The sequence below is a fragment of the Loxodonta africana genome, chromosome 16 (genome assembly GCF_030014295.1).
Source record: "Loxodonta africana isolate mLoxAfr1 chromosome 16, mLoxAfr1.hap2, whole genome shotgun sequence".
In the NCBI taxonomy this organism is placed as follows: Eukaryota; Metazoa; Chordata; class Mammalia; order Proboscidea; family Elephantidae; genus Loxodonta; species Loxodonta africana.
This window is the reverse complement of record NC_087357.1, coordinates 9,415,764-9,441,639: the sequence shown is the minus strand read 5'-3', so window position 1 is coordinate 9,441,639 and position 25,876 is coordinate 9,415,764. Positions and strand designations below refer to the sequence as shown.

The window sequence follows — 25,876 nt, the reverse complement described above, 5'->3', positions numbered from 1 at the left end:
AGCACACCTACCCGCATTCTCTTTCCATTAAAGACTGGGCCTGTCAAAAGGAGTGGAATTGGGGAGTGTTTTAGGAGGGGAAGCTCTAGAGGATTTTCCTCTAAAAAGCGACCCTTATAGGGTCCCTGTGGGTTGGAATCGACTCGATGGCAGTGGGTTTGGTTTTTCAGACGCTTGTGTTCTAACATCAGAAGCCTGCTCAGGATGCAAATTTAAGAGCCAGTGAACAAGCTGGCAGCGCTGCCTCTGGAGCGATTACATCATGGTTTTCAGGATTGAAGTCGAGTTACAGGAAGATTGTTTCTACTCAGATCGCCATAGTGGGACCTCTAATTCACTTGATGTCGACAGCAAGTGGCCCATCTTAGACTAATTAGCCCTCTAGAAATTATACCATGCATGTTCCACGGGACAAAGCTGTCTCCAGAAATTACACCCTGCACATTCCCAGGACAAAGGCGTCTCCAGAAATTATACCGTGCACTTTCCGTGGGACAAAGTAATCTCTAGAAATTACACCCTGCACATTCCCAGGACAAAGGTGTCTCCAGAAATTTTACCATACACTTCCCATGAGACAAAGACAAAGGCATCCCAAAGGCTCAAAAGCTGTTTCCCTCAGAAGTGCTCTTGCGCCCATAAAATTCTGCCCTGGATGGACATCCTCCCTTTTCTAAGACAACTTCTAGTCTTCTTTGGAAGCCTGCTCGCCGGTGGCAATTACACATGGTGAACAGCTTGTCCGGGGCATGGAAGGGGAGTGGAGGCTGCGCAGATGCCGGCATTTACAGGACAGTGACCTGAGCCTCTTACCTTGAGGACTGACAAGGGAGAGGCTGATGGTACCGGCTGAAAATGCAGTGAGGCTCTCAGACCCTTCCAGTGAAGAGATGCCAAATGAAGAAATAAAAAATAAACAGGAGGCCTCTTGCTTCTCTCTCGGGCCCAGGTACCACCGGGGTGGATGGGCACCCTGTTTCAGGCCTCTCTCCTCCCCGCTCCCCCCGGTCTTCTCTGGTGTGATTCTGGACTTGGTTTACAGCTGTCCTCCTGGCCGACTCTCCCCAAAAGGCATGTGAACCGCAGAGGAAAAGGAGGTGTCTCCCCTCCTTTATTTGCTTCCTTCTTCCCACCCAGTGCCCTGCCCCCCACTTCACACCCCCCCTGTGATTACCCTATATAGTCATTGCCCAGTTACTCCCCAGGAGACCCGGTAAGGGACAGGGAGGTTCAGGCATCTCTACTGGCTCCCCAGAAAAGCCATGGCCTCTCTCTCTTGCACCACCTCCTAACTCGGGTCACCAGCACGGCAGGCAGCCAAGGACCCTCAGGATAGAAAGCTCAGCATGGACGTTCCCAAACATGCCAACCCAATCCACCCTGGTGTCCGCAGGACCAGAGACTTGCAAACTAAGCAGACCCGACTTATGACCAGCAGCTCTCCAAGGGGACTCCTGTACAGGATCCTTCCTGCCACAGGTCATCTGAGATACACAGCAGCCTCAGGGATCCTGGCAGCAGCTGGCAAACCAAGGCACAGTCATTTCTATAGTGAGTACCATCTCTGCAAACTGAAGGCAAACCAGCCGCAAAATGGGGCTTCACCCCACCTCTAAAGTGTGATAACCCCAACCCTAATGACCCTACGGGGAAGATTCGTGGGGATGGTCCAATGAAAGAGCTCTATAAATAAGAAGCCAACGGCAGTGTCAACACTACCAGACACCGTGCCCCAGTGTACCCTCTGTGCCTGCCTTGAGCCTCCTGGTTCAAGTGTCATTGCATCCTCACACAGGCCTGTAAGCAGGCTTCTCGTCCCCGCTTCACAGGAAGGAAGTGAGGGCTGGTGGTTAAGTCACTGACCTCAAGTTCCACAGTAAGCAGGTAAAAAGCCCCCAAATCGAGCACTAATGGGATTTTTATTCTCTGCAGAAGATACAATGCAGGTTCTCAACCAAACCAAACCTGTTGCCCTCGAGTTGATTCCAACTCATAGTGATCCTATAGGATAGAGTTGGACTGCCCAATACAGTTTCCAAGGAGCAGCTGGTGAATTCAAACTGCCGACCTTCTGGTTAGCAGCCAAGCTGTTAACCACTGCCACCAAGGCTCCAGGTTCTCAAAGTGGGGCTTATATTTTCATCTAAATGCTAACAACTGTGCAGCTTCCAGTTACCTGCTGGGTCCTGAACCAGCAGCATCAGCATCACCTGGGAACTGGTTAGAGATGCAAGTCCTTGGCCCCACCCCAGGCCATCTGAATGCCCCCCAGGTGACTGATGCTTACTAAAGTTCGAGGACTACTGAAATAAGGTGACAAGAGTGATAAAGAAAAAAAAAATCCCTACATGGAGACTTCCAAGTAGGACTACCAGATACACTTCAGCACAACAATGAAAAAAAAATTGTTGTGTAAATATGTCCCAAATACTTCATAGAATACTTATCCTAAAAAAAATTACTCATTGTTGATGTGAAATGCAAGTGCAACGGGGAGTCCTGTATTTTCATCTGATCCACCTGGCAACCCAACTTGGAGGACATCCCTGTGCCATGGCAGCGAACAATCAGGCTCCTGCCCTGGGGCCCCAGTGGCATTGTCTGAAGCAGCCGCCTGTGGAGGCGGTGCTGGGGAAGGCAGGCCTCTGCCCTAGATACGCAGCCAGTTCTCGGGAAGTTTATTGCTTCTTCCAGCCGTGTGCTCAGCTCATTGGTATGGACCAGCCTGCCCTCTATCTGGCTCTCTTGTCTCCCTGGCTATTTCATACTGGGACATCTGTGGAACACACTCCAAAGGGAACATGACTGGCCTCTCTTTTTCTTGTGGACTTTGTGCTGGGCACCGGCAAAGTGGCATCAGTTCAGACATGAGGGGAGCATGCCCAGACAGCTCCAGGCAGGGCCTGTCACTGGGCAAGTGTCCAGCGAGGCACAGCGGACAGACCGTGAAATTGGCACCAGAGCCCACAGCCCTGGGGGCCCTCAGGGGCCCTCAGCCATAGCTCCCTGGCATTGCTAGACTGAGGTGAGGTGGGTGATGAGCATGAGACTACCTTCCCGTTGTCCCAGACCTCTGTGGAAAACAGCAGATTAAAACTCCACTTGGGGTTCTTTAGCAAAACATGGTAGATATTTCTGTAGCTAAGGATTCCTTGAGCAAAGCTTCCAAAAGCGGATGCTGAAGAATTAGATAAAAGCATTCTAAGATCAAAGATGTTTAGGGAAGAGAAAGTTAAGTACATTTAACCCGTTTCCTTTGCTGCAGGACTTATCAGTGCCTTTAACGTGTATCAGGCACTGTGAACCTCCAAGATAACACAGTGTGTAAAGTACTTCTCGAAGGAATCTGGAGGGACTGGTCTCCTCTGGAACACATTTACGATAGTGATAACCCAGAGGCTTCCAGGGAGACAAGTGCAAACTGGGGGATGTTAACAGGTATAATTAGCTCTCAGTTCCCAAAACTGTTATTAGTGGTTGTTGGAAAGGATTCAATCTGTAGATATAAAAAGAAAACCTGATATACGTTCCCCATATTTTATTAAAAATGTGTGTGTGTTTTAAGAACGGCAAATTTAAATGATTCATTTGAAGGCGTGTTTATAATGGGCCAAACCACACGGCTCACCAGGAAACAGCCACATCTAGTACATCTCTGGTAGAGTAACTGTTGTTACAGAAATTCATCGTTCGCTCCAGTTGCAGTGTTTCCCTGCGTTCTTTAAAGGGCCACAGAACCAGGTGATGTACAGATGGTAACAAGCCTCACGCTGGTTGCCAGCTCTAGGAATGAACAGATCCAAAGGAGATTTACGTCCTTAGTGTCACTGTGAGGTTTATGACTGAGCTGGGTGCTGGGACGGCAGGGACGTTATTCGGAAAATAAAATCAGTGCAGTTGGGAAAAGCCATCTTCCAAACTACCATCTTCCTGCCAGTGTGCAACTCAGGGTCTTTACCTGCATTGCTTTAATTGGAAGTAGCATTGCCCTTTAGGTCCACTTCTAATCAATAGACAGAAATTGACCTCTTTCCATGTTTCTTAAGAAACACAGCCCAACACCTTTCTTAGCGGTTTCTGAAGGGCACTGATGGTGCTGTCATATGACTGTCCCTGCCCCAGGGAACGGGCTCTCTAGCTAAACTATACTGCCTGTGTCCTGTGCGAACCGAGGAAGTAAAAATTAACTTCACTTCCATCTGATAAGCACATTTTAAAATTCCGTTGTGAGTAATACTGGGAATGCTACCCACAAATATTTATTTGCATGTTTTCTGGAAAAACATTCAGGGGATCAGTTCTGGCAAAAGGAAGGCCAAGGCAGGCGGTGCTCGGCTCGCTGCGTGACGAGTGGCACATTTTATTACTGCGGGTGGCTTCTCTGCCATCTCAGAGGTGCTGGGTCACTTCTCCAGCTGGATGCTCCAGGAGTTCAAATTAATTTTAATACTTGCTCCAGCCAGGACTTGTCCGTCAAGGCTGATTGGGTAAGGGATTCCACAGCACCTTCCTGAGAATTCCGCTCTGACTAGCTCACTTTGGGGAGCCTGGAAGATGCAATCCAAGCCCACTCAGTCTAACCTGCTGGATGTGGGAGGGAACGCCAGAGTGGCCCGGTGTGGTGTGCACCGCAGGGGCCTACAGTCTAGCGAGCTTTCTCCAACACACACACGTGACAACAATACAACGTGAAGATGGTGACAAGGTTCCCGATCTGGGAGACACCCGACAGCCATGAGAGCTCAAGTGGGGTGGAGCAAGACACTGAGCCTGGGTCGGCCAGGGAGGGCTTCCTGGAAGAAAGGGATGTTACTGGTGGGTTTTCCTCATGTTTGAAGGGGTACGTGGTGACTGGGAGAGCCACGGGAGAGAAGGACAACAGGCAGAGGGGGAAAGGGGCAGAGGAAGGAATAAAGCCATGTGCAGGGGTGGATTACCTAACAGGCAAGGTATGCACCAGGTCATTTGTCGTGAACAATTTCACATTTTTTCACCACATCAAAGATTCTGCTTCTAGGTGTGGCTGGCACCTGTCTCTCTCCCAACCCCACAGCACCCTCCTACAGAATCAAAGCCTCTTTTCAAATTTACAAGCTCTGACAGGGAGGGATGACCCAGTAAGCAAGGTAAGCACAAGCTTACTTGTGCTTACTTACTAACTGTAGCAACTAATTTCACATGGGTTTCACCACATCAAAGATTCTGCTTCTAGGTATGGCTGGCATCTGTCTCTCAAAGATGTGGTGAAACCCATGTGAAATTAGTCGCTACAGTTAGTAAGTAAGCACAAGTAAGCCCATGCTTACCTTGCTTACTGGGTCATCTGCCCCAGTCACATGGGCTGAGCTTGTAGATGGCTGGGCTGTCTGAACTGGCAGGAATACTGAGCACAAGCAGCTCCGTGAGTCTTGGTCAGCCAAGTGGTCAGTGAGAAGTGAAGCCACCGTGTAGCCCAGGCCACCTATTATAGGAGCAGAGTAATGGGCCTGGGCTGGGGCGATTAAAACGGGTGAGAATGTGCACTACAGATTAGTGAGTAAACACAAGTAAGTCTGTGCTTACCTTGCTTATCTTGTCATCTGTCCCTGGGGTAAGAGTTCAGCGAGGAAGTGGGACTTGAGCTAGGCTTGCCAGTTTAAGTGAGATTTTGCAGGGCAGAGAGGAGGGAGGGCATTTCACGTGGAAGGGACCGTGAAAACAGAGGTGCAAACAGATAAAGCTTCTGTCCGGAGGCTCAGGGGACCCTGACAGCAAATGTTCCTGGGGTTAAGGAAGGACAGCAAGTGAGAGCAGGGAAAGCTAGGGGTCAGCAGGGGGCAAGCTGGAGGCATCTGGCTGCAGAGGGGGTGGTCGAAGCCAGGGAGGCTCTGAGCTTGGCCCCCCCGCCCATGGGAAATGGTGATGGGGAGCCTGGAGCTGAAGTGGGAACAGGGTGAACCCAGAGCTGTCCCAGCAGGTGACTCAGTGGGAAGGCAAGAGCTGCTCTGAGCGTCTGCTTCCCACCTGCAGGTGCAATACCAGACAAACCACACAGGCTCGCAGCCCCTCTTGCCTATGGGTTGCCATGGCAACTGGGCAAACCCCACTCATGGCATCTAGCAAGTCCTAAGGCCATTGCCTCTTCACCTGCTTCCCCCACTAGGTTGTGAGGTCCTGGAGGCCTGGGGTGTCTAGCAGAGTAGGTTCTTTCTAAAAAAATGAATCAAGAAGTGCCCTGTATCACTGCTATGCCACGCAAAGGGGGGCCAGGTGGCTCCCAGCAGGAAAGAGACACATTTTACTGGCTTTGTGAGCTCAAGCTACAGGTATGAAGATAGTTGTCACGGTGGGCTGGATCTGCAGGCAGAATCTAGGATGCTATGTCCCAGTCTCTCTGTAGTTTCCAAGGGTTCATAAAAATCCCCCACCTCCAAACAGGGAGCCCTAACCCCAGTTAACACTCACACGCACACACATGCTTGCACACACATGTACATGCGTGCCCACGCACACATCATGCCACCTCAAAGGCCACTCAGACCCCGTTAGCCTACACGAAGCGTGCCTGGTGCCTGGCCCTTCCGTCAAGGTCCCTGCACGTTCCCGGTGGCCCAGAGTAGGCATTTGTCCCTTGCCAGTACTCCCACCGCCCCACTCAGGTCTGTGGCTGAGCCCAGACTTCCAGGAGGCCTTGATTGGAGGCAGTCACCCCAGGACAGAAACCAAACCGAGTCATATTCTTACCAGTCACCGCAACACTGTAGCCAGAGCCTGGCCACACATACGACCTATTAACTAATCTCATGTGCAGAAAAAACCTCTGTATTTTGCCTTCATCATCCTGCCAGCAGACAGGCCGAAGACAAGATACGCACCATGGGCTTGTTTAATGGTGCCTTAAACGCCCCCTCCCACGTTTGCCCCCGAGCTCACACCAAGCTCCGGTCTCAGAAGTTGTCGGATTTAACTGACCACAAACAAGCAAACATGAAAGCAAAGCCCTCATCAACACAAAAACATCCCAGGGAAGGTCCGAGCGGCCGTCAAACCCACGCTGGTGAGTTGCTCTGAGAACAACCTGGTCGCCAAGCAGTCTTGGAAACTGGGAGTGAAAAGGTACCTCAGATGTTCAATTCCCAACCAGACTTGATCATCTTTTATTAGGCAGAAGTTTAAAATTTTCAGTTACGGGAATGTGAACTTGCAAGGACTTTTGCTTCGGGCACACCACCACAGTTGGGTAGCCAAGGCGACGTCACCTCTGAAACCTAGCATGACAGCACTCCAGACCATAGTTGCCGGCTTTGTGGCACAGCTGGAGACAGCCGGCCCGGGAGACCAGGAACCTGCCTGCCCGCCAACAAGCAGCGCCACACTGAGCCATTCCCCGATGGTTCTGGGTTGCCATTTCTTCCTTTGCAAAATAAACAGAGGGGACCCAAAAGGCTCAGATGCCACCTGTTGTATGTCCGTGACTATGCGCACCTCTGAAGTGGAATTGTTTCACGTTTGTTGACGACAGATTTGGCAACTAGCCATTTTTATCAAGCCTATCTGTCAGTCTGTCGTACTGTGGTAGCCCGCATGTTGCGATGATGCTGGAAGCTATACCACCAGTATTTCAAATACCAGCAGGGTCACTCATGGTGGACAGGTTTCAGCAGAGCTTGTAGACTAGGAAGAAAGGCCTGGAAATCTACTTCTGAAATTATCAATGAAAACCCTGTGATCACAGTAGACCACTGCCTAAGAGAGTACTGGACGACGGGCTCCCTGGGTTAGGAGACACTCACAATGCACAGTGGCTACAAAGGTGGACTCTAGCAGGCCAACAATTGTGAAGATGGTGCAGGACCGGACAACATTTTATTCTCTAGTATTTGAGATTGCCAGGAGTTGGAGCTGACTCAGGGGCAACTAACAACAACGACAATCCTTGACAAGGTTGAGACAGAGGGGTACACACACCACAGGCACAACCACCCAGCCCTCCCCACGGCAAGCGCAGCCCTTCCCCTAGGGGGACCCCTAAAGGTGGCTGACATTTCTTCTCACAGGAACTTGAGAAGTCTGAACCTGAACCCAGCACGTTCTTTGTTGGACCAGAGACTAGACAGCCCCCTGGAGTACCCAACCCAGATCCAGCCTACATTTACTAACAACTTGAAATGCTGCTTAGAGACACGCTTCCCAGTGGGGAGCTCTGTACACATTGTTTACTTTCTTTTCTTAGATTCCAGAAAGCACGACCTAGGAAGGAGTGGCGGGTGTTTTGCCAGTTCTGTGGCTGTGAGAAGGACGCGTCCAAGCCCACCCTGCCCGGGGGGTATTTAGACAGCTCTCCAAGCAGTGCTCTTGGTGGGAAGAAGGGAGACTTGGGGGTCCCCCCATGGACCATGGAGGTCAAGAGGAATTCTATTACAATACCTTTCTCCTCTACCCCAGGCCCCTCTGCAAGATCTTGGTAATGTTTGCTAAACTGCACTTTGTTGAGGGCAGTTATTTCCCCGGGGGACTTTTATTCAGAATTATACCCATGATTTCACCTCCTGGGGACCTGGACATTTTCCTAGGAAGAGAGATCAAGTTCCGCTATCCAAAGAAATAAGTCCGAGGTTTGTTCAGGCCTCCAGATCTTACAGTTTGGCTTGGCAGCCCATGAGTACATGCTCTCAGGTCCCCCATCTTGTCCTCATCTCTTCCCTGTTATTCTTGCTGGTTTAATCGTCTGTTTATAAGCTCTAGGAAAACAGGACAGAGGTCACTCTTGCTCACTATGGTATCTCCATCTCCTAGCACGGTGCCTGGACAGAGAAGGTTCCAGATAACCACTTCCCCAGTGAGCGAATGAGCAGCTCCTTCTTCACAGGGTCAGCTTGACGTGGCCTAACAGAACTCTAATGGCTGGCCATCCCTCCCCCGAGCACACAGCAGGAGAGGAGTGTCAAGGTGACAAATGTTGACATAGACGAGCTGGAGTCAACCTCTTGCCCTGAGGTTGGTTTTGAAATCTTTAAAGGGCAAAGGGGATCTCTTGCAAATATCCATTAGGAGCCAAGAATTTGAACTTGCTACCCTGGCTGCTGCAGTTGTGTGGCTCCTTTCCCAGATGTAATGGCAAATTCTTGTCCCAAGTTGTTTCTACAGAATTCAATGCCCATATGTTGTCTCTCAAATTGGGTCGGCTCCCAGAGCAGGCTTTGTGGCACTGAGCCTTGGCCACTCAGAGCTAGCACGAGCCCTCACGTAGAGGCTAGCCCTGAGGGTCGCTGTCCTATCCACCCTCCCGAGCCCCCTGCACCTTACCGCTAAGAGGATGGGGGACGGTGAACTGTTTCTTGTTGGCGCGGATGGGTAGGAGGCTCTGCTTCTGCCCCAGGTTTTCGCCCCGCTGAGCCTTTCTCTGCTGTACCATCTGTTCCAGCTTTTTCAGCCGCTCTTGCGAGCGAGAAATGAACTGTGGTTTACGGACTTCTAGTGCTTCCTAAGTGGAACAAGGGAAATAGTTTAAGAGAAGTGACGCGGAAAGGCAAGATATCTGTCTGATTTGGCCAAGAAGCCAATCAAAAGTGCAGCACTTAGAAGACCAAAAAGCCACAGTGCCAAAACCAAAAAACCTGTACTATTGAGTCGATTCCGGCTCACAGTGACCCTGTAGGACAGAGGAGAACTGCTCCATAGGGCCTCCAAGACAATTCTTATGGAAGCAGACTGCCACATCTTTCTCCTGAGGAGGAGCTGGTGGATGTGAACCTCTGACCTTTCGATTAACAACTGAGTGCTTAACCACTGAGCGATCATGACTCCTTACATGCCAAAGCAGGTGACAATTTTCTGCCCCAACCTCAGGCAATGGTTGTAGCAGACATGCTGGTTCCCAGGTCCTGGCGGTTGGTCCTGGCAGCACAAAGGCCTGTGCTGCTGTGGTGGACTCGGAACCAGCACCAAGGCTAGGAGCGTGGAGGCTCATTCTTCTAACCTGTCATTTCTAGCAGACCAAATCTGGGGCCCCTAATTCCATATTCCAAAGAGACCTGGGTGGGGAGGAAGGATGGTGTCACAGATGGCTTGTTTCTGCTAGGGGTTGGAAGGCTGAGGGGGCACAGTCACAGGTCCCCCTCCCACAGCAGGAGACGGGCCCTTCAGGAGAGGCAGAGGGCACGCTAACAGGAAAACCTTCTCCTGCTGGGTGGAAAGAGTTTGCAGCATGGTCTCCACCTATGCAAAACACCTCTGCAGGTGCTAGAGTAAGTCAACTTTCCCCACATTTCCCCCTCTACCTCATTCTCCTTGCACCCCTCCCCTCCGCTCCAAGCAGGAAGCTGGTGGCCACTCAGGTCAACTGAGAAAGAAGAGCCTTCTCTTCCTGCAGCTCTGCTCTGTGCCGGACACTGGGCTGGGCACTTTATGTTTACACACTGTCTCATGGAAGCCTCACATCTACTCTGGAAGGCAGATGTCTTTATCCCCATTTGATAGATGTGAAAACTGAGGCTCCTCGTAGTTTGGTGATTACCCAAGGCCACAGGGTGTGACTGGAACCAAAGTGTGGAGCCTGATGCTTTTCCACAGTCCCTTCCCATTGTCGTGACTTGCCATTCCTTGAACGCCTCTGCCCACCCCGTCCCCCTGCCTGGGCTCTAATCCCATGTCCCGGGAAGGCTGTGGGTGCCCACATGCTGCCTGAGCATCAAGGTGCTTTGTGGGGCCCAGGGTGTCTTGTATGTGAGTTACTCAGGCTGCTGCCCTCTGTGCCGGACTGTGAGCCCTCCCAGGCATTCCCAGCTCTGCACAGCGGACATGCGCAGCCCTGGCCACTGGACACATGCTGCAGTCACCATGCTCCTCTGGCCTCCCCAGCCTCTGGGGGCTCAGCATTCCCAGGACGAGGGGTGGCCTGAGCATTTCTGTGTCACACATGCATCTCTCACAGCTCCAGGAAAGGAGTTCTCTTGGCCTCTAGCCTCATGGTCCCAGCCACCAGGGGCAGGTACAAGTCACTGGGTTTTGCCGAAGCTTTCCAAGAGAGTCCCGGAGCTAGAGATAGCCCTTGGTGATGGCCCGGCTGCTGGCTCAGCCGCTCACCCGAGGAGCCCTGGAAAGAGCTTTACAATATGTCACGGGCCTTCCTGAAAGGTGTGGATGGCTCTGCAATGCACTGTTAGCCGGGGCTCGCTCTGAGGTGGTTTGCCCTGCTAATTTTTCTCATTCTATATATATATATATTTTTTTTGTCTGAACTTTAAAAAATGTGTATATATCACTTCTACAATCAGGAAAAGACTCCAAACAAAAGCTTCTGTTGTCTTGATGTTACAGACAGGGGACTCTGGATGACCTCCTTCACTCTCAAGGCCCAGTGTCCTCTTCTACAAGACGGGGTTCAGAGCGCTTGCCTCATGGGGTGGGTACCTGTGCAGGGGCCTGCGCAGTGTCTGGGCACCAGCAAGCCCTCCCCGGTGCAAACTGTGCAAGCTGTAATTGCAACCGTCATTGTCACTGTTGATGTGACTTGATCCTTGTCCAAACGCGGTGAAGTGGGAGTCACTATCCCCTCATTCACATGGTGAAGTGGAGGTCCAGGAGGGTTAGAGAACCTGCCCAGAGCCACACTGCGCTGCGAGGTGGAGCGGTCTCCAGCCTCAGGAGTGCACTTGAGGCTGCATGTCTACTGACTCCTGGGGACACCTCCCCTGGCAAGGGGTCAAGCTGAGACGGCAGAAGAGCCTACCTGCAAGGTCAGGTTGCTGGCAGGTGTCTGCTGAGGCTGGGAGCAGTCTTCTGACAGGCCTGGAGTGTCTGGGTCCTTTGGGGAAGCTTTCTCTGGGGGAGCTGGCGAGGGCTGGAGTACGGTCACGTCCTCGCTCTTCTTGCATTCCTTTATTTTTACGACCAAGTCACAGCACGTGTAGTCTCCTAGGAGAGCAGATTGAGAATTCCATTTAGAGGGCACCATTAGAGGAAACCCTGGTGGTGTAGTGGTTAAGTGCTGTGACTGCTAACCAAAGGGTTGGCAGTTTGAATTCGCCAGGGGCTCCTTGGAAACTCTATGGGACAGTTCTACTGTGTCCTATAGGGTCAGTATGAGTCGGAATTGACTCGACGGCACTGGATTTGAGTTTTGGTTTGAGTAGACACAGAAGACAATTTTGAATAGACACAGAAGACAATTTTGAAAATAGGAACGCCAGTGGGTTATTAATGGGCCTCATTAAGCCAATGAGATTGTGCCTAATCACAGGCCCTCTCAGCTGCCCTGGTCGCGGGGAGGCGTGTTCACACTCAGCCAGGCTTTGTGACTAATTGATTACACCAGTTAGGTGTCCCCTCTGCTTCTGGTGTCTAAAGTGCCTGTGCCTGCAAGGAGAAGAAACCCTTCTCTTCTGTGAGTCATGTTAAGTGTATCCTGTACAGTTAGTACAGTTCAGTTGCTCAGGGACAACGTATTACTCTTACGCTGGCTGCACTGGTGGTGGACGAAGGTGGAGTTGTATTCAATTATTTATCCTCCCCCCCTTTTTTTTTTAATTTGAAGGGGACAACCACTGTGGCTTTACTTAGTAATTGGAATTATTTCTCTCGACGCTGTCTTGGCCTCGTCCTGGGTCCATTTTTGACGTTCTTTTGTGGAAACAGTGAATGAGTTGGCTCGGTATCACCCTAGGCAGGGCAGCCTGGGGTGACCTCAGGTCTCTCTCCAAGAGTTGGGGGAGTTGAGGGTGAGGGATTAATAAGTACTCATTGATCACTTACTGACCCCAGGAAGAATCCCAGTGCAATGCACATTCTATCAGCCCCCCAGGCCACCCTCTCTGCGCCTTCCCTACCTCCAGCCATGGCCTCACAACCACTCCCAGTTCTGAAACCCAAGAGGGTCATTCTCACCCTCCCCCTCGGGGTCCTCCACTCAGTGACCTCCCTCCACCAGGCTGGGTCCAAATCTTCCAGGAGGCTTCCCTCACCTTCCTAGGGTGGGATTGGCCCCTGTTTCTTTCGGGAACTGCAGGGAACACACTCCACACACTGTGGCACCATCAGTTACTGGGTAGAGCTGAGGTGATGATATTTTCAGCCCACATGCCTGTGACTCCCTCAATGGCTGGGCCACATCGTGTTCATCTGTATCTCTACACAGAGCCGGGATGGTGTCCAAAAGGATTGGGGTCTACTTCCAGGAGCCAGTTCCATTGGGAGTGGAGAGGTGGCCATGGGAGGCTTACCTGCCACAGGACGTATGCCTCTATCTGAACCTCCTGGCTCCCCTCTGGCTTGGACCACTGTCCTATCTCTTTCAACATCCATCAAGAGCTCCCTACTACCCACAAGTCCAAACAGACCAGGCTTTTCCTGTCTGGTTCATGGTGGACATTCCCCCTCCGCTGTCACTGTTGTTCTCCACCGACACCACACTACTTGTAGGTTCTCAGATCATTCTTTCATCTTCTAATCATTTGTTCTTCTTCCTTGTCCTGGAAAATTCTCTCCCTAGATTTTCCTGATGCCTCCTGCCCAGGCCTAACCAGACACAATCTCCCACCACCCAACCCCTTCAGCCAGAGTTAATGATGCCTTCGCCATACTGTTTCCATTTCTCTTGGGAAACAAGTTGGTTTACATCCTTCTCCACCATCCACCCTGTCAACAGGCCCTACAACCCAAGGGCCAGTCCTAACACCCCTCCTACAAAGGCCTGTCAGTTATGTCTTAGAAATTACTGCTGAGGTCCTGCCTCCCTAGTGACTGTCTGTACTCACCCGGCTCCTCTTCATCTTTTGCTGGGTCTCTCCTCCCCAGCCATGAGATCCTCCACCTGTCCTCTACCATGTTCATAAGACACTTCCAAATCTAAGTATGCCTCCTTCCCTCCAAGGGCTTGGCCCTACCTACTGTCCAAACTCCTACCTACAGTCTAAACTCGGTTAGTGGGCTGCTAAGGACCGTCCCGACCTGACTGACCCATGCAGTTACGCAGACTCTCTTGCAGCCCCTCCCTCTGTGCTTTGCCCTGCCAGGCCTGCATTTCCCCAAATCAGCCACGCTCTTTCATCAGCCCCAGCTTGGTACACGTCTTTCCTGTAGCCTGCGATGCTCTTCTCCCCCTGCTCTAATTCTTGAACTTCGAATCAAGGTTCAAGTTCCTGCTCAAAATCATTCCCTGGGGGTCTCTGGCCAGCCCCTCCTCAGAGCCTCAGGGGGGACCCTCTGCTTCCCAAGAGTCCATCACACAGATGCAGGTTATGAGGCCGACAGTTTACTGGACTTGGAGAGCCTGGAGGGCAGAGACGAGCACAGTACCTGGCATCCAGTAGGTGCTTAATAAATGCTAATTTAATGGACTAATGAACGAAGAGCTAGGAATAACATGGCCTCAGAGGAGAATTATTTTTCTTTATCAATTACCACATCATTTTATCATTTACAACTCAAAAAACACTCCGGCATCTTTCTTTCTGCCCTTTGCTCTCTGAGAAAATATTTTTAAAAATGGGAAATCCAAATTTCCCCACTGACTTACGTGGCTCAGACCATTGTTTCTATATCTTACTCCTCGGTTCTTTCGTGCATTCATGGTCACTGTGCCCTTTAGTAATGATCAGCAGGTTGGCCTCGAGAGAGGTGGTGGCTGGTTCCCTCCTCTGTAACCAGATGCTAAGAAGAGGATCCACCTCATGGGCCGTGTGGGGTAAAGTGAGCGCATCGGCCAAGTGTCTGGTACCTGGCAGGGCCCTAGACCCCTCCGCCATTACCACTGCTAGCCAGGTTAGGGGATTACAGGTAACTTGGAGGACTTAATGTTTTCAGAGCAACAACACTAGGGTCTCTAACCTTCCTTGGCTGAGTCTAGGGTCTTATCTCCACTGGGGGTGGCCTCTTTGTAAGCCTCAGGTTGGAAGGCTGCAGATCCCTGACCCACACAGGGCTGGGTTCTTGGTGCTAGGGAAGTAGACACACCACCATTTACACCTTGCTGGGCCCCCTTCCCCCTCCGCCCTCGTGGCTGGAGAAGGGGCAGCCTCCTATGGCAAGCCTGTGTGAAGCAGGCCCCAGGGAAAGACACCGCACCATGTTCCATGTGAATATCACAGAAGGCATCATTTCAGCCCTGCCTCCCTCGCTCCTTACCTTTGGGGAGCTCCTCTCTCTTTATCTGAGCACCTCTGTCGTCCTGTGGAGGTGTGCACACATCTTCTAGGGGGCAGAGAAACCCAGCCAGAAGTGCTCTGGGGCCTGGGAAGCTCTGATGTTGACTCTCTGTGGGCGCAGAGAGGTTGCTAGACTGACAGTCCCCTTTTGGAGGGCTATCCCCATGCGGAAGGAAATCTTTAACAGGCTTCCGTTCCACTGGGGGAGCAGACAAAGTCTTACGTGGTTCTCCTTGTTGCTTCTTGCTGCTTCCAGAAAATACTTTTGGTTCTACTAAAAATAAAATGAGAGTTGTGCTCAAAATATCTGCCGAGTCCCAAATCTAACACACTGACTTCTACCACCCACATGAACTAGGCTGAATGGCAATGCAATGCCAGGTGTCACTAGGGAGGTTGGTGGCCGATGTCCCAGATTGTCTCATAGCCTTTCGTATGCTATCATCGCTCCTGCTAAGGCCCGGGAATTTCAGTTAGGAACTCCACTGATACAACCTGTTCTCAGTTATTCGACTTTTAAAGAGATGGTGCTCACTGGTGTCTGTTTTTTCTGCAGTAGGTGATGGAATGTGTGGTTTAGCACATAGACTCTGAGACCAGACTACCTGGGTTCAAATTTTACCTCTGCCTCTTACAAGCTGTCTGACCTCATCTGTAAAATTGAGGTCAAAATGTATTCTACTCACAAGGATAAAGGGATAATTCACTCAGAGTGTTCAGTACAGTGTCATACATAGTAATAAGCATTTATTAAATGCTAGGTATTGTTATTGCAGAAACATTTTGGGAGAGAAACCATGATGCCAAGAAATGCACTATGGCAAATACAGACAACTCCCTGGGCCACTGTGTCTACCTCTGATAAAGCAAGGTCTCTGAAGAGATGTGTGCTGGGCGTGTTGCTCGTTGCCGCACTGTTATATCAAAAGCCTGGCAACTACCTACTGCTCATTGGTAGGCAACTAGTTAAGTCAGTTACGCCCATGCTTTGCAGCAGCTGAAAGGAATGAGGCAGGTGGCCTCGTGTAGATGCGGGATAATCTCCAACATGCATCATTAAGTGAACGAAGCAAAAATCAGGACAGGGAGTCAGGCCCACTTCCTCAGGAAATGCTCGTGCGTGCAGACTGTCTCTGGAAGGGTCTGGAAGTGGTTGGAAACAGTGCTGCCTCGGGAGAGGGCAATGCAAGACCAGGAGCTGGGAGTGGCAGAAGTTCTCTTTTCAAGTTCACCTTTTTCATCCTTTTTTTTTTTTTTACTTTTGGAATACTCTCTAAATTTGAACAGGAGTTTTTTTCTGTTGTTGTTTACTAAGGCAGTGGCTCTCCTCCAGGTGTCATTTCTTCCCCCCACTCCCAATGTGCTGATTCCATCTGAGGGAATAGGCCCCGGTGGGAGGTCTCAGGGAGTCAGCCACTGCTGTCAGCAGGAATACGGCAGAACCTTGTGTGCTAGGGCAGGAAAACCATGCGGGGGACCATTGGAGTAGCAAAGGTTCTTCAAAGAGGACCGCTCTGTTTTCTCACATGTCTTATGCATAAAAGGAGTGGACCCCACGATTGCCTGGCACGGATTGTGAAGGTGACCTTTCTTAACACTGTCTCAGGTATCTGTATTTCAGATGCCCTGGGTCCCCAACCAGTGAGAAGAGGCTAACATGGGGGAGGCGGGGCAGAGCAGAGGAAGAACACAGACCCTGGGGCCATAGGGTCCCCTCTCTGTAAGATCTTGGACAAGTGACTCAGTCTTGACGGATATCAGTTTTCTGACTTACCAAGGGGTAAAAACCCCATTTTCCCCATAAATGAAAAAAACAAAATGTAGGTAAAACAACTATTGGGTCCCAGTGTTCAGTACATAGGAGTTACTCAAAAAAAAAAAAAAAAAAAAAAAGGCAGTTTTTATTCCCCCCGTCAGTTAGAAAGGACATATGTCCACCTATTGTAAAGTTGGGCTTTGTTAATTGGTACAGAAAAGTCTTTTTTTGTTTCAAAATAGTCAATTCTGTTTAAGTATAAAATATTACAGGCAGAATAAGTCCTAAAATAATTATTTCTTTCTATCTTGCTTCCTTTAATTAGGAACTCCTAAAGAATAAAAAACCAAATTGACTATCAGCAATGCAGTCCCAATCTTCTAGATAATATATAATTCATCTCAGTGTTAGGTTCTTAGACTAAAGTATTAACTAAAGCAGACCAGTTCAACATAGACTGTGTGTTTGGCTGCGGAGAAGCTCCAAGTCTCAAACTTCTGACCAACTTGATCTTGTAAGTGTTGTCCATAATAAAGCCACCAAGTGTCTGCTGATCCTCTTCTCTCCATCTACACTTGCTCCATTGGTGAACTCATTCATTCCCATGAATCGCAGCTCCCAAATTCATAGCTTCAGCACAGAGCTCCCTCCCAACATCCAGATTGGTATATTCCACTCCCTGGTCTACACAATTACACTTACATTTCTCATAGCGGTCTCCTACTCAACATGTCCAAAACCAAACTCCTGATCCTCCCCCTCAAACCTGTTGTACCAGCAGCCTTTCCTGTTTCAGTGATAATTCCACCCTTCCAGTTCCTTAATCCTTTCCAGGTATTAATCCCTTTCAGGGACCAATCCCTGGAGAAGGACATCATGCTTAGTACAGTGTCATTGAAAAAGAGGAAGACCCTCAAAGAGAATAATTGACATAGTGGCTGCAACAATGGGCTCAAGCATAACAACAACTCTGAGGATGGTGCAGGACTGGGCAGAGTTCTGTTCTGTTATATACAGGGTGGCTATGAGTCAGAACTGACTCGATGGCATGTAACTACAACAGTTGCTTAGGTCAAAATATTTGGAGTCCTCCTTGATTCCTCTTTTACTTTCATACTCCATGTCCATTCTCTTAGTAATGTTGTTGGCTCTACCTTCAAAGTATTTTCAGAACCCAGCAATTGCTCATTGCCTACGCTGTTAATACTGTGGTCTAAGGCCCACCATCTCCCATCTAGATTATTTTTCCCAATAGGTCTACTCCCTACTTCTCCCCTTGCCTTCCTCACCTCCCAGTCTACTCGAGTGGCCCTTTTAAAAAACAAGTCAGATCCTGTCCCCCCTCTGCTCAAACCCTGCAGTGCCTCCAGCTCACTCATAGTCAAAGCCAAAGCCCACACAATGGCCCACAAGGTCCTACATGATCTGGAGGTCCATTCTCTCTCTGACTCTCTCCTGATAGCCTGCCTGGATCCTCTCCAGCCACAGGGCTCCTTGGTGCTCCTCCAACACTAAGCACACATCTGCCTTAGGGCCTTTGCACTGACTATTCTCTCAGTTTGGAACGTTCTTCACCCAGCTACCTCTTTGCAAACTCTATCCATCACCTCTCCTTAGCACAGATCTCTCCTCTGTAACAAGGTCTATCCTGGCTGTGTAGTATTAAATTAGTGAATATTTCGTTATTATTTAATTACACCATCACATAGTTAATTAAGTTTGATAAAGAACTCCCCCAGCCCACCAGCAATCCAGCTTGCCCACCCCACCTGACTTATTTTCTCCATAGGATTGTTACCTTCTAGCATCCTCTCACTGGACTGTCAGCTCCATGAGGACAGGGATCTTTGTGTTGTTCACTGAAGCACCAAGCACAGTGCCTGCACATGGGAGACACTGACCAAGGACATGCTCTGACTGGATGAATGTGAAAATGTATAAGGCTCCCTGAGGGAGCCATGTGGGACATGGGTCCTCCATTGCAGCCCTCTGGCCCCGTAGCCTGGATGTGGCCACAGACCCTGCTGTGGCGGGGAGAGGGGGGCCGTCTGCATGTATTTGCTAACCAGCAGGCCAGAGTCACTTGGGAGGAAGGACTGGAGCAGTAACAGCAGGCGCTCAATAAGTACACCGCTTCTGCAGCAAGCGTGGCTTAGTGTTTTCCTTTCAAAGGAAAGAGAAGGCCTCAGATTTCCTCCAAATGCAATACACGGGAGATGAAATAAAAGAATGTAGAGTTAGCTTTGGGCCATTGAGACACAATCAAGAGAAAAACAAAGAACCAGCCATTCACGTGGAAAAGGCTGATGAGAATTTGCTCTGCTCCTTGACTGATTCCGGCTTCATCCTTTGGCTGTGGGTTAAAGCTTTATTTCCTCTTGTGGAAATAGGTCCTCATTTGGTAACTTTGCATCCCGTCTCAGCTAGACTTCTGTTTAAAATCAACCAATAATTGTTCCAGCATATTTCTGCTAACTTTCTATACAGCAACGTTGCAGCTAGGAAAGTGGTGGGAAAAAGCAGGGGGAGGGGGGGCACAGGCAGCAAATGGGATAAACAGCTCCCACCAGAGAGGAGAAGCCTGTCTCAGCACAGCTCTACCCACGAGGTCCTGAAGGCCATCTACACAGTAGCAGCAGAGCTGGCATCATTAGGAAGACAAGAAATGGGGGAGCCAAGGGGAACGGCCAACTGAAAGCCAGACGGCCAGGATGAGGGGGTGTCTAAAGGAAGCCCACAATGAGTGAGTCCCTTCCTCCCAGGAAACCAGGCTTCCTGCAAACACCAGCCCTTTGCAGCCAGTAAACAGGTTTCTTCTGCTGTCCACGCCAACAGTTAGAATCTTTTCTCCATAAAGAAGTAGACCTTGGGGTGGGGGAGGGGGGAGGTGACAGCTGAGAAACATGACTATAGTTGATCTGTGAAAACAGCCCTTCCTTTTGGAACCCAGAGCAGAGGGTCAGGAGGGGAGAACTGGTTCGAAGATGTCAATATGGTGTTGGGACACAGATACGCTGGCCCAGTGATCAGAAGCACTTTGTGTATTCAGAAAAAAAAAAAGCCAAAGCGCAGTCTACTCATTGTTCTGTTAGGGTCAGATTCCCAGATAACTGTGGGAACTGCTAGTGCAACTCTCATTTACAGTGACGCTTATATAGCCAGTTGATGCTAAGTAGGAATACATGTATTTCTCCCTTCCCTTCTCCCTGGAGAATGTCAAGAAAGAACACTAGATAACTAGCCAGAGCTGTTTTTCCTATTATGTCATAATCCTAGAGGTCTTCAGACTGATGAACCGAAGCCTCAAAACACATAAAAATTATTTGGAAGGCAGAAATAAAACACACACACATACTTATACACACACATTTTCACACATACACACATATGTGCCCTACTATTTCCTAATAACAGGATTGCCCTGACTACGCTTCAAGTGAGAATCAGAGGGCACAAATTCCAATTATTAGATCACATCTTTGTACCTATACTCAGGAAATATACCAGTTTCAGAAAAAGACAGATTAAGTGCACAAAAAAATAAGTCAGGCCGTTTAAACAATATAATCAATAGTGTGGATCTTACACAGCTGCAGAGGTGGATTGCCCAGTAAACAAAGTAAACATGGGCTTACTTGTGCTTACTTACTAATCTGTAATGAAAGATTAGTAAGTAAGCACAAGTAAGCCTGTGCTTACCTTACGTACGGGGTCATCGATCCTTGTCAGGGATTGTAAATTTGAAAAGAGGCTTTCATTCTGTAGGAAGGTGTTGTGGGTTTGGGAGAGAGACAGATACCAGCCATACCTAGAAGCAGAATCTTTGATGTGGTAAAAAAAAAAAAAAAAAAGTGAAATTGTTCACTACAGATTAGTAGGTAAGCACAAGTAAGTTCATGCTTACCTTGCTTATTGGGTAATCCAACACTGTCGATCTGTATGAGACAATATAACTTGATAATAGAGAATATACATTTTTCTCAAGAGCATTAGGTGACCTTATTAGGTCACTAAGAAACGATCAGCAATTAACATAAAGTAGACATATTACAAACAACACTCTCTGATGACAATGCAATAAAACCAGGAATTACTAATGAAAGCCCAAAACATCAGACCCTTCCCCTGGAAATGGAAAACAAAACAAAACAAAAAACTATTACAGAATTCTTGGGTAGATGGGTAAATACAAGGTAAAATTATAGAACTAAACAAATGATGACAAGGAAAACACTACTTGTCTTAATCTATGGGCTTTATTTGAATTTGTGATCAGAGGAAAATCCACTACACTGAACATTTGTATCAATAAGAATGAAAAAAAAATTAAATTCTTAGCTTCAAAAATACTTGAAAAAGCACAGCAGAGTAATCTGATAGAGAGAAGAAAAAACAAAATAAAGACAAAGGCAAAAATGAATAAAGAGATACTTTAGACCTAATTAATATACCTAAATCTTTTTTTAAATGAAAACTTATCAAAATATAGAAGCCATTATCTAACTTGATCAAGAAAAAATGGAAGAAGAACATATATACAAAATAGGGAGTAAGGGAGAAACAACCATTGAAACAGAAAACCAAAAACTAAACCCTTTGCCCTCAGGTCAATTCCATCTCAAAGTGACCCTATACGACACAGTAGAACTGCCCTATAGAGTTTCAAGGGGCAGCTGGTGGATTCCAACTGCCAACCTTTCAGCTAGCAGCTGAGCTCTTAACCACTGTAGCACCAGTGCTCTACTGAAACAGAAGATATTTCAAAAACCAGAGAAGACTTCTTCATAGAAAAAAAAAAAAAAATTTTTTTTTTTTCATAGATCTCTATGCAAATAAGGAGCCCTAGTGACACAGTAGTTAAGAGCTATGGCTGCTAACCAAAAAGATTGGGACCTCGAATCCACCCGCCACTCCTTGGAAACCCTATGGAGCAGTTCTACTCTGTCCTATAAGGTCACTATGAGTTACAACCTACTCAACGGCACCTAACAACAGCAACAACGTGCAAATAAATTTGAAAACCTGGATGAAATGGATAATTTCCTAGGGAAATATGTATTACCTAAATTGATCCCATTTTTTTAAGCTAGTTAGAACCCCACTTTTCATAGAAGAAAAAGTTATTAACTACCCCAGAAAAGCACCATACCCAAATGATTCCACAGATGACTCCTACCAAACCTTCAAAAACCAGATAGTCTATAAATGCTGTATAAATTATTCCACAGCACTGAAAAGGAAAACTTTTGTGTGTGTGTGCTTTAGATGAAGCTCTACAGAGCAAATTAGTTTCTCTTTAAACGATTAATACACGTATTGTTTTGTGACATTGGTTGCCAACCCCACGACACGACAACACCCTCCTCTTCTTGACCTTAAGTTCCCCATTCCCAGCTTTCCTGTCCCCTCCTGCCTTCTCGTCTTGTCCCTGGGCTGGTGCGCCCATTTAGTCTTGTTTTGTTTTATGGGCCTGTCTAATCTTTGGCTGAAGGGTGAACCTAAGGAGTGACTTCAGTACTGAGTTAAAAGCATGTCCGGTGGGCCATGCTCTCAGAGTTCCTCCAGGCTCTGTCAGACCAGTAAGTCTGGTCTTTTTTTGTGAATTAGAATTTTGTTCTACACTTTTCTCCAGCTCCGTCCAGGACCCTCTATTGTGATCTTTGTCAGAGCAGTGCCTCCTCCAGGGACCGGTCCCTCCTGATAACATGCCCAAAGTATGCGAGACAAAGTCTCACCATCATCGCTTCTAAGGAACATTTTGGCTGTACTTCATCCAAGACAGGTTTGTTTGTTCTTCTGACAGTCCATGGTGTATTCAATGTTCTTCACCAAAACCATAATTCAAAGGTGTCAATTCCTCTTTGGTCTTCCATATTCATTGTCCAACTTTTACACGCATATGAGGTGATTGAAAACAACATGGCTCGAGTCAGGTGCACCTTAGTCCTTAAAGTGACATCTTTGCTTTTTAACATATTAAAGAGGTCTTTGCAGCAGATTTGCCCAATGTAATACTTCATTTGATTTCATGATTGCTGCTTCTATGGGCGTTGATTATGGATCCAAGTAAAATGAAATCCTTGACAACAACAATATTTTCTCTGTTTATCATGATGTTGCTCATTGGTCCAGTTGGGAGGATTTTTGTTTTCTTTATATTGAGGTACAATCCATACTGAAGACTGTAGTCTTTGATCTTCATCAGTAAGTGCTTCAAGTCCTCTTCACTTTCAGCAAGTAAGCCTGTGTTATCTACATATTGCAGGTTTTTAATGAGTATTCCTCTAACCCTGATGCCACGTTCCTGTTCATATAATTCACCTTATGATGAAGGGATACTCCCATTCTCTGCAATGTTATCCATAATTTGTTACAATCCACACAGTTGAATGTCTTTCCCTAGTCAATAAAATACAGGTAAACATCCTTCTGGTAATCTCTGTTTTTAGCCAGGATCCATTTGACATCAGCAATGATATCCCTCACTCCACGTCCCCTTCTGAATCCAATTTGAATTTCTGGCAGTTCCCTATCAATATATTGTTGCAACTGCTATTGAATGATCTTCAGCAAAAATTTTCTTATGTGTGATGTTAATGATATTGTTCAATAATTTCCACATTCTGTTGGATTACCTTTCTTGGGAATGAGTACAAATATGGATCTCTTCCAGTTGGTTGTCCAAGTAGCTGTCTTCCAAATTTCCTAGCTTCAAAAATATTTGAAAAGGAACAGCAGAGTAATCCAATGGAGAGAACAAAGAAGAACCCAAAACATTAGGCAAATAATACATGACAACCAAATGGGATTTATCCCAGAAATATAAGGTTAGTTTAATATTAGAAAATCCATTTAGCATCCACCATATATTAATAGATTTAAGGGGAAAAAATTATATCAGTATCTCCATAGGTGCTAAAAAGCCTTGAGCAGAAATCAAAACTGAACACACATTTATGATAGAAAACATTAAAAAAAAAACAAAACAGGAATAGACAGTTCTCAACAGGAGTTTACATGTATCTCTATCCTAACACTAGTGTCTTATTTAATGGGGAAACACTAGAACTATTTCCTTGAAGACCGGGAACAAGGCAAGGATACCCACTATATCTGCAACTGTTCTACATTATAAAAGAAGTATCAATTAGAGGCATAGGAATGGATAAAAAAAAAAAGGAAATTACTTCTATGTGCAGATGATGAAGTACTTCTGAAAACCCTCAGCTTAGCAATGATAAAATAAACTCAAAGAGCAGCTAAAGCAAAAGGAAGAATTATGAAGTAAAAGAACTGAAGATTTCAAAGCGCGGCTCGAGAAGACAAAGTATGATAATGACATGTGCAAAGAGCTGGAAATAGAAAACCGAAAGGGAAGAACAAGCTCGGTGTTTCTCAAGCTGAAAGAACTGAAGAGAAAATTCAAGCCTTGAGTTGAAATAGTGAAGGATTCTATGGGAAAATATTAAATGACGCAGGAAGCATCAAAAGAAGATGGAAGGAATACACAGAGTCATTATACCAAAAAGAACTAGTCGATGTCCAACCATTTCAAGAGGCAGCATATGATCAGGGACCGATGGTACTGAAGGAAGAAGTCCAAGCTGCTCTGAAGGCATTGGTGAAAAACAAACCTCCAGGAATTGATGGAATATCAATCGAGATGTTTCAACAAACGGATGCAGCACTGGAGGTGCTCACTCGTCTATGCCAAGAAATATGGAAGCCAGCTTCCTGGCCAACTGACTGGAAGAAATCCATATTATTCCTATTCCCAGGAAAGGTGATCCAACTGAATGTGGAAATTATAGAACAATATCATTAATATCACACGCAAGCAAAATTTTGCTGAAGATCATTCAAAAACGGCTGCAGCAGTACATTGACAGGGAACCGCCAGAAATTCAGGCCAGTTTCAGAAGAGGACGTGGAACCAGGGATATCATTGCTTTTGTCAGATGGATCCTAGCTGAAAGCAGAGAATACCAGAAGGATGTTTACCTGTGTTTTATTGACTATGCAAAGGCATTCGACTGTGTGGATCATAACAAATTATGGATAACATTGTGAAGAATGGGAATTCCAGAACACTTAATTGTGCTCATGAGGAAACTTTACATAGAACAAGAGGCAGTTGTTCGGACAGAACAAGGGGATACTGATTGGTTTAAAGTCAGGAAAGGTGTGCGTCAGGGTTGTATTCTTTCACCATACCTATTCAATCTGTATGCTGAACAAATAATCCGAGAAGCTGGGCTATATGAAGAAGAACGGGGCATCAGGATAGGAGGAAGACTCATTAACAACCTGCGTTATGCAGATGACACAACCTTGCTTGTTGAAAGTGAAGAGGACTTGAAGCACTTACTAATGAAGATCAAAGACCGCAGCCTTCAGTACAGATTGCAACTCAACATAAAGAAAACAAAAATCCTCACAACTGGACCAATGAGCCACATCATGATAAACGGAAAAAAGATTGAAGTAGTCAAGGATTTCATTTTACTTGGATCCACAATCAACAGCCATGGAAGCAGCAGTCAAGAAATCAAAAGACGCATTGCATTGGGCAAATTTGCTGCAGAGGACCTCTTCAAAGTGTTGAAGAGCAAAGATGTCACCTTGAAGACTAAGGTGCGCCTCACCCAAGCCATGGTATTTTCAATTGCATCATATGCATATGAAAGCTGGACAATGAATAAGGAAGACAGAAGAAGAATTGATGCCTTTGAATTGTGGTGATGGCAAAGAATATTGAATATACCATGGACTGCCAGAAGAATAAATAATCTGTCTTGGAAGAAGTACAACCAAAATGCTCCTTAGAAGCAAGGATGGCGAGACTGCGTCTTACATACTTTGGACGTGTTGTCAGGAGGGTTCAGTCCCTGGAGAAGGACATCATGTTTGGCAAAGTACAGGGTCAGCAGAAAAGAGGAAGACCCTCAACGAGGTGGATCGACACAGTGGCTGCAACAATGAGCTCAAGCACAACAAC

The 25,876-nt window shown here is 47.4% G+C and overlaps 1 protein-coding gene across 2 annotated transcripts in view; it reads right to left on the bottom strand.

The window, feature by feature from the left end:
- C16H10orf90 (chromosome 16 C10orf90 homolog) overlaps positions 1 to 25,876 on the bottom strand; it is a 220,956-nt gene that overhangs the window by 7,730 nt on the left and 187,350 nt on the right. The window contains exons 5-7 of one of the 2 annotated variants that reach the window (XM_010599237.3): positions 15,103 to 15,396; positions 11,711 to 11,895; positions 9,286 to 9,463 (exon numbers count right to left, since the gene is read on the bottom strand). In XM_010599237.3, coding sequence (XP_010597539.2) covers positions 9,286 to 9,463; positions 11,711 to 11,895; positions 15,103 to 15,396 — 657 coding nt within the window. The remainder of the gene's footprint in view (positions 1 to 9,285; positions 9,464 to 11,710; positions 11,896 to 15,102; positions 15,397 to 25,876) is intronic. The other variant, XM_023559818.2, reaches the window with a different exon arrangement.